This window comes from Dipteris shenzhenensis, chromosome 33 (genome assembly GCF_047967505.1).
Source record: "Dipteris shenzhenensis isolate YYH24624 ecotype China chromosome 33, Dip_SZ_1.0, whole genome shotgun sequence".
NCBI lineage: Eukaryota > Viridiplantae > Streptophyta > Polypodiopsida > Gleicheniales > Dipteridaceae > Dipteris > Dipteris shenzhenensis.
Genome location: NC_141628.1, coordinates 5,286,099 through 5,294,926, shown reverse-complemented (window position 1 = coordinate 5,294,926; position 8,828 = coordinate 5,286,099). Strand labels below are relative to the sequence as shown.

At 45.0% G+C, this 8,828-nt stretch overlaps 1 protein-coding gene across 1 annotated transcript; it reads left to right on the top strand.

The window, feature by feature from the left end:
* The first annotated feature begins 4,448 nt into the window (after positions 1 to 4,448).
* On the top strand, positions 4,449 to 7,569 carry LOC147879575 (tetratricopeptide repeat (TPR)-containing protein). Its single transcript, XM_087371811.1, has 2 exons — positions 4,449 to 4,538; positions 4,608 to 7,569. Exon 2 carries the CDS (start codon positions 4,608 to 4,610, stop codon positions 7,443 to 7,445), a length of 2,838 nt encoding a protein of 945 aa, XP_087227937.1. The 5' UTR covers positions 4,449 to 4,538; the 3' UTR covers positions 7,446 to 7,569.
* Positions 7,570 to 8,828: the final 1,259 nt, after the last annotated feature.

Here is an 8,828-nt window from a genome sequence, read left to right as displayed (position 1 = left end):
GGGCGTTTTTAGTTACGAGTTGTGAAGCTTGATGGTACTTTGTATCCTCTTGAAAGCTTGATGGGAATGTTTCATTGTATCCAGTGCATGATAAGGAGGGAGTAGGATTTGAGGGTGGCTTCTTCTGGTGTTATGGAGGTTCCTTTTGACATCTACAAGAATCTGATGTTCAAGTCCAGCCAGTGTGCTCTTCTTATGGCAATGAATAGGTCTATTTGATCTTCTTTTGGTGTGGAGAAGGAAGATGATTCGGTAGTTGGTGTTGGGGAGGAACAAAGAATACTTGAGGACATAGAATTTTCCATGTACCACCTGCATGGAGTTTAAAATAGGTTCGCTGATTATTGTCTCAAGATTTTGCATTCGGGGAGGAAAAGAGCTGCACTGTATTCTGAGGGCCAGTTTCATTAGGAGTAAGGACAAGCTTGGTGATCATGTGGAGTAAGTGGTGTTTTGTTTTTGTTTTTTCATTTTTTTCTTGTATGTATTGCGTTTGATGTCTATTGCTTGTGTGGTTGTAGGTATAATGTACGCATCATCAAAAATTATGGTGTCACATTGAATCGCTACCAAAAATGTTTAGTGTGCGGGTGCATGAATCTGATGTTGTTCAAACTTATGATCAGTTGGTTCGGCATTTGCCTGCTATTCAGGATGGTGTTCCCAATTCAAAGTTTCTTTTTTTGCAGGTTATTGAGAATTTTGCTACAGAGGTAAGTATGTGTGTTGTGTGAATGTTGTGATTGTGTTTTGGGTGCATCTGACTTTGTTGTTTTTTGCAGGAGGTTCGGTTAGCGAGAAGATGCTCAATAAGCTTGTCCTGTTGATGCTTTATACTATTGGTGGTGACGTTTTTGGTCAGAGAAAAAATAAAAGTGTTCATGCTTCAAGTATCACGCGTTTGAGTTTGTGTCAGGTACTTGAAGATGTGGGGCAATTGGTTATTGGTCATAGGAGAGCTTCGAGCTACCACAAATATGATAAGAGTAATTCGCTTAAGATTGCTGCGCAGTCTATAATTGCTAATTGTTATGACGATTTTGGAAAGTTGAAGAAGTATCCGAAGGATAATATGAAATTGTATTCTCAGAATGTTGATGGGGTGCTACTTTCTAAGGTTTTGCCGGTTCATGTTTCTAGTTGTGGATTGCCTTTAGGTTTGTTATGATTGTAATTCGGCACTAGCTCTCCTAGAGACAGTGCTTTAGGATTGACTTGAGTGGGAGTTTTATGATTATTCTTAGTTTTAAAGGAATTTTTTTAGGAATTTCTAAAATTCTTAACCTCTACTTTTAGATGGTTGTTGGCTTTCGGCTTTTAGCTTATGTGTGCTTTTTACCCCCCTCCAACATGGCTATAAATCAATTCAGGGCCTCCACTCTCCCTCCATGCTTGAGCTCTCCCTAGAACCATTGCCTTAGCTTCCTCCAACTACAAGTCTTCAAGTCACTTCAAGCTTTTCAGTCACTCATCCAGTCTCTCGTGTTCATTTGTGAGCAAGGCACTAAAGCCGATTTGTCTGTTAACTGTTGAAGTCGTTGCATAAAAATAAATTGCTATCCAGAATGCCGTTTGCCAGAAAAGCAGGTTCACTTGTAAAAAAAAATCTGTTTTTCTCTGGAAAGGGCTTTATGCTAGCCCAATGGGCTTTATGCCTAGGGTGAAGAGATTATCGTCTACTGGATCTGTTTATAAAAATAAAGTTGACATCAGAACTTTGTAGGTATCATTCGTAAAACCTTCAAGGAAAAATAACACCGATTTACCTTTCTGTTTTAGATTATAGTTTTTTAAAAAAAGGGCAGTGACATTTGCAATCAGTATGAGAGCAAAAAAATAACTATAGAACCTTGGCAAAGCCTAACGGATCTTGCTAGTCCTCAAAGCGTTTCTTTTTTATTATTTCTTACTAAACAATCGACAGTGTCTGAAGACTGGTACAACCCACAAGTTGGAGCCAAGTGCTTTAGTGCATACATGCACCCTTATTTTATTTAGTGTGTTAATGTTTTTTTTTTGGTTTTAGTTTGTGTGGATCTTCCTACAGGTGGGAGTGGATGTGGTGTTACTGACGCTGTTGTTGTTAACATTGGTGGTTCGGGTCTATCAGGTATTTGTTGTGTTTTTTATTTGTTGGTATTGTTTTTCTGTGTGTGTTTTGTGTTAGTGAATTGGAGTGATTGTTTTTTTATTTTAGGACTTACAGGTGGAGTTAAAAATTCTTCTGGAGGAGGTTACTATTGTTCCCGTTGATGGTGGCATCGCTTTTGGTGGAGCAGTTTCTCCGATTGTTGGTTCAATTTGTTCTGGTGAAAATGTTTCTATTGGGATGGATTTTTCTCGAGTTGGTTATGTTTTAGGTGGAATTTGTATTGGTGGTGGTAGTTCTGATGCTGTAATTGGTGGGATATCTGCTGATGGTTCCATTTCTGCTGCTATTGATGTAGTTTTGAAGAAGTGTGTGGATGCGGAAGATAAGGTTGCGGATTGTGGCATAGATATTGTTGGTTCGATTTATCCCCCTCTCTCTTAGTTGGAGCTCCATCTCTAGATCTGATTTGAGTGCCTGCAGAGCCAACGGCGCCGTCGATAGACTGTGAGCGAGTAGCACCCCGACACATGGCGAGCGAGCGTGTGAGCAGTCTTGCGTGTCGGTGGCCTGCGAGGCATGCATTGCGACACGTGGCGAGAGCTGACATAGGGCGTAGGCATAGAGCCTAATGGGCTAAGGCAAACTACAGTCACGCTATCATTGTGTATGCCACAACATGTGGTGCAACGGTGCCCTCACTGGGATGGCGTAATAGTACGGGGCCACGGGTAGCATGACGGGCCACCTCGGCAAGGCTCCACCAAGACCCGCATCGCTATCACCTGCCCTAGTCCCCCTCTACATTTACTTCACCCAGGCAAGCATTTACCCCTACATCTATAGACCCTTCTGCCATCGGGATGCGTGCGAGGCACACCAAGTAGACACCTAGCGACACACACTGTCCTCCATGCCACCTCAGCATTTATGCCTCTGCCCCCTTCAATCTGTGCATCTATCCCCCATTTTGGTTGCCACGTGTCATCGACTCGCCATCTAGTGTTCGCTTTGTCTCTTGTCGGGTGTTGTGCCGTTTGTCTAGGGAGCCGCGCCACATGTCTTCTCGTCTGCGAGCATTTACTCGCATGTGGGTAGACTGTGGGCTCTTGCAAGCCCTTAGATCCATTATGATCTAGTGGTTGAGGAGCTGGTGCACTTAGAGCAGCCTGTTGAACTCCACCACGTGTCCACCATGTCTCGCATCGTGTGCCACATAACCCGAAACCATCAGATCCTCCAAGATCAACTACTTTGCTCCTCCTCCCAGAATCCGAACCTCCTGCTCTCTTACCGAACCTCCCTCCTCCGAACCTCTAGAATTCATCCGCAAACCTCCAATCCCTGCCACGGGGCTGGTCTAGGATTAGAGCCTATTCCCACTACGAATTAGGTTATGTTAGTGATCTTAACATAACCGATTCAGTTAAGTTAAAGTTAACCTTAACAAGGGAATTGCATTCCCATTGGTAACCCATTATGTTATGCACTAAGTGATCCTAACAAAAGAATTCGGGGTATTTTTCATACAAAATGGTTTATCTCATCAATCCAAAGTTGGTCCTTTAAAGTTAAGGTCACAATGGATTCTTCTTTTCAAGGCCTTTCAAACGAGTACCCATGCTGTATAGTTCCGAGTTGATCTTGACCATGAAAATTTCTTAACAAGAATCTTGCTTAAAGTCGCATTCCCACTGCTCACCCTTAAGTTAACCATTAAATTTTTACATTCCAACTTCTTTCTCTTCATAAAAGTCCTTATATTTTGAAGAGGTTAAATTTACAAGGATTTTTTAGGGGCCGTTAGGAGGTTTAACTTAAGTAGACTCTCTAAGGCAGGGTTCAGACTAGGCCGACGGCCATGTTCCAAAATGCAATGTGAAGAGGCGTGAGCACCCTTGGACCAATAGCATACGTGGGCTCGGACATGGCAGCCAAAATATTTGTCCGTGGGTTGAAGGCCGCCCATAAGATGGCTGGCGGAAGAAAAAGGCTACAAGACAGCCTAATTGGGGATTGAACCCAGGACCCATGCATCAAATGCCTTCCCATCAAGCCAATCAAATTTGCATGCCATTATTGCCTCTTACTTTGCAAATTTGCATGCCATTATTGCCTCTTACTTTGTATAAGCTTTGTCCACCAGGTAGTGTGAACTACCACACCGGCGGACATGGCTTCAAAATGCTTCACAACACCAGTGTAGGCGAACCTAGTCTAAACCTGCCCTAAATGGCAATGGGAATGCACAATTATCGTTAAGTGCCTTAAGTAGTGCTTCCTGGGAATGGGCCCTAATAGTCTCCTTAAAGAATAGAAATAGAGAGATTATCCCATCGCGCGCTGCCTCTAGCTCTCGTCTCCTCCCTGTCTCTGCTCTACATACTTACGGGCCAGAAAGTTTTCGAATCAGGAACCTAGAACATTGATTACATTCACTCGTGCTTAGGTTAATCACGAATCCTAACTAATATATGGCACCTACTTGGCTTGAATATTTAGGTTGCTAAATAGCAAGATGTCTTCCAAGAGGAGTTTTGAGAAACGACTCAAGCACACAGACCAGGAAGATAAACATTACGACGACGACGACGAGGAGGAGGAAGAAGAAGGCGACTCACAGGATAAAGTCGAAGAAGAAGAAGAAGAAGAGGATCAGGAGGAGGAGCTTCATCCACAGACAAGGAAACAAGGCTTTTCCAGAGAAGAAGATGGCCTCTTGGAAAACCAGGACGACCAAGACCGCGATTACGAGTGGCGTTTTGGAGACGAAATCGATCCTTTGGCCCTCGCAGAAGACGATGCAAATGAAGCGCAGCCGTATCAGCAGTTCGAACGGCTCGAGTATGAAGCCCTTGCCGCTCGAAAGAGGAAGCAGTTGGCGGAAGAGAAGGAGAGCCAGAAGAAAGCCAAGGATCAGGAGCTGTTTGGCGCTAGCATTGACGAGATATGGGAAGCATCAGGGTTCGGATTCGGTCGTGGCAAGAAGCGCACGAAGAGACGCAAGCGAAGGTCATCCAAATTGAGCTCACAGGTAAACAAAAAGCTCGGAGAAGCGAACCTTCTCTATGCCACGAGCCGATTTGAAGATGCATTGAAGCTTTTGAAGGAAGTAGTTCGGTTAGCACCAAATATGCCTGAGCCTTATCACACCCTTGGCCTTGTGTACAATTCGATGGGCAACAGGAAGAAGGCGATGATCTTTTACATGCTAGCCGCACATCTCACACCAAAGGATGTTTCTCTTTGGAAGCGGCTTGCTTCCTGGTCCATGGAAGACGGAACTACAGGGCAAGCCGTTTACTGCCTTAAAAGGGCCGTGAAAGCGGATCCAGAAGATGTCCATGTCAAGTGGGAGCTTGCTTCTCTTTTGGCGGAGCTCAAAGATTACGGCAAAGCGGCAGAGACTTATGAGGCTATCTTAACGGCTCACCCCAGCGACGTTGAGGTTTGCAAAATGGTTGCAAAGTTGCGACACCAGTGCGGAAGGATTGAAGATGCTACGGTAGTGTTGAAAAAACTGCTAGATGAGCACCCAACAGAGGCTGATTTGACGGTCGTGAATCTTCTAGCTGACTTGCATGTGAAGAGCAAAGACTTCTCGGCTGCAATATCCTGTATTGAACATGCTCGAACAATATATTGTGCTGGCCAGGGCCTTCCCCTTGATCTCGCAGTAAAAGCTGGGATTTGTCATGCGCATCTCGGAAATGACAGTGTTGCGCAGCGGTATTTCGAAGCTTTGGGAAAGGAGCAAGCAGAAGAGTTTTCAGACTTGGTTGTAGAAGTTGGGGATGCATATATGGGATTGGAAAAGCAACAAAGCGCTCTCAAGTATTACAGCATGTTGGATGGAATTTCTTCATTTCAGGATAAAAGTTTGTGGATTAGAATGGCCCAATGCCATATTGCGATGAAGGAGCAAGCTGCAGCAGCAGATCTGTACCGTAAGTATGTAACCGAAGTACCTCTTGACATTGATGTACGTATAACACTTGCATCTTTGCTTTTAGAGATGAACAGGCCAGAGGAAGCTTCTAGTTTTCTTCTGCCTGCCCAGACCACAGAGGGTCCAAATGAAGAGCAACCGTGGTGGCTGGATGGAAAGGTTGTATTGATGCTTGCAAAAATCTATCATTCAACGAGCAAATTTGACTTGTTCCTTGAGGTCATCGTACCCTATTTGCAAAAAGCGCTGGATGTTGAAGTACAAAACCAGAAGGTCAAGGGTAGAAAGCGCCTTCCTAAGAGCGTGCTCTTGGCTAGAGTGAAGTGGGTTGATGATGGCGGGGGACTTGATGATGCATTTATGCGTTTCAACCCTATAATTTCTGGTGCTGAGAAAACCAAGGTATCCAGGGCCAGAAGGGCTCTTGCAAAATTAGAAGCAGAAAAGGAGGAAAAGAGAGCAGCTGTGCTGGCTGCAGGGCTAGATTGGCAAAGTGAGAATGAATCTGAAACCGAGGTGATGGATGTAGAACCAAAGGTGCAACCGGTTTCAAAATTATTTGATGATGAGGAACATTATCAGATCCTAGTGCAGACCTGCAAGGTACTAGTGACAAGGAAGCGTTATGGTGAGGCATTGGAAATCATCAATCAAGCCTTGAAAGTTGGTCACCCTAATGTCATCAATAAACGAGAAGACCTCCGATCCATGGGTGCAGAGATTGCCTTCAAAGCAAGAGATGCCAAGCATGGCTACGAGTGTGTTCGCTACATTGTACAGAAACAGCCTTACAGTCTCACAGCTTGGAACTGGTACTATCAAGCTATCTCTAGATCAGAGACCAGGGTTGCAAGGCATAGTAAGTTCATGCTAAGCATGCGTTCCAAGTACCCTGACTGTGTCCCCCCTATGATTATTGGTGGGCACTCTTATTCAATGATCAGTCAGCCACAAGGGGCTCTGCGTGAGTACTTGCAAGCCTATAAGCTGCAGCCGGAAGACCCATTTATCAATCTTTGTATAGGGGTTTCCTTTATCAACTTATCACTTGGATTTCGGCTGACAAACCGAAACCAGTGTGTACTGCAAGGGTTTGCATTTCTCCATAATTATCAGAAGTTATCAGAATACAGTCAGGAGTCCAACTACAACCTTGCACGAGCTTACCATCATGTTGGTTTTGTAACAATAGCTGTGAATTACTACGAAAAGGTTCTTTCACACTATGAAAAAGATCACCCTATGCCGGATGATGGTTTACAAAACGTTGAAGTTTCAACCAGCAAATCAACCCAGGGTTATTGTGATTTGCGAAGAGAGGCAGCATACAACCTGCACTTGATATACAAAAAGAGTGGTGCGCCGGATTTGGCTAGACAAGTGCTGCGAGACTATTGCGTCCTGTGAAATTATGATGGTCTATAGAAGTCACTTTTGTGTCCTTTACAGAGTGACTATCCTTGGGCATTTTGTAAATTGGTTTTCATCTCACATCCGCCATAGTTTTCAAAGGCGTTAAAAGCCTTTTTTTCCCGGGAAATTCATTCAGAAGTTCTTTTGGTAAGAAGTTAAGTTGTAATTCTTGTGGTAATAACATTGGCTATAGGTGAACATGTAACCATGTTTTGGAGCCTACTTAAGGCTTTCTGTCGATGCTTCTAGCAGGTACTTGCATCAAGTGTAGATAAAGCTAAGCACACGTCTAGCTCACAACTCAAGCTCAGACATCGGGTTAAATGAATAATGACTTTCGCATCGATCACCAACCTTGACCAAAAGTCATCTAATGCAGAAGTTTGTTGCGAGGATACTACACACTACCTTTCTCGTTTCACACGTGTGCACACAAGCAGATAGAAACACTTTCAGATCACAAACAGATGTAACACCTGAAAGTCCATGTATATAGTCAATAGTTGTTGCACACCCCCACCCAGGTTTGGTACCAAGACGGGCACCCTGTGCTGCACCCTCTGATGTAGGGGCTTATGCCTCAGTAGGCTTCAATAGCTGCTCAAAGATGAGCCCTTTGCCAGGCTCACTGTGAGTGCCAAATGACGCCAATTCTATACGGCACAAAGTCGTCCAAAATGTCTGACCAAGCCTAGGGCTAGACCAACCTAGAACAGTCCGATTGGCCCTCAGACTGACTGGACCAGGGTCTGCTGCTGACCAGTCTGTGGGACAAACCAACCAGCAGCCAGGTCTGCTGACCTGCTGCTCTGTCCTGGCCCATGTAAGGCCCCAGTGCTGGTGCTATTCAGCAACTAAACAATCCCCAATTTATGGGGCAATCTAACAGCTCACAGGCCAGCCAAAAGGCCAGCCACCTCAGCCAACCAAGTGGCCAGAAAGACCAGCTGGTCTGGCCGACCAGTTGGCCGACCAGCTGGCCGACCAGCTAGGTCTGGCCTATAAAAGCATAAGCTCCCACACTCCTTCTGTCAGGACAGGACCTGCAGCTGCTCCTCATCTCCGCCATCTTTTGCTGCAGGCCCGCCTGCTCCATCTACCTCTCCTCTTCAGATCTGCCTCAACTTCTGCTTCTCTGCCCCAGATCTGCTCCTCTGTTTCAGCTCTGTCTCTTCTGCTCCAGATCTGTCCTATCCTACTCCAGATCTGTCTCTTCTGCTCCTCTGCCCCAGATCTGCTCCTTCTGCCCCAGATCAGCTCCTTTTCTTCATCATGTTGCTATTCCAGATAGCCTGAAGGTTCCTTCCTCAGAGCATGCTGGTTTTCAGCCATTTCCTAGGGCAGCTCCAGCCCTTCATCATCCTCGTCATCATTGAG

Excerpts from the sequence above, each read along its gene's own strand:
- LOC147879575 (XM_087371811.1), top strand. The coding sequence starts at position 4,608 with ATGTCTTCCAAGAGGAGTTTTGAGAAACGACTCAAGCACACAGACCAG.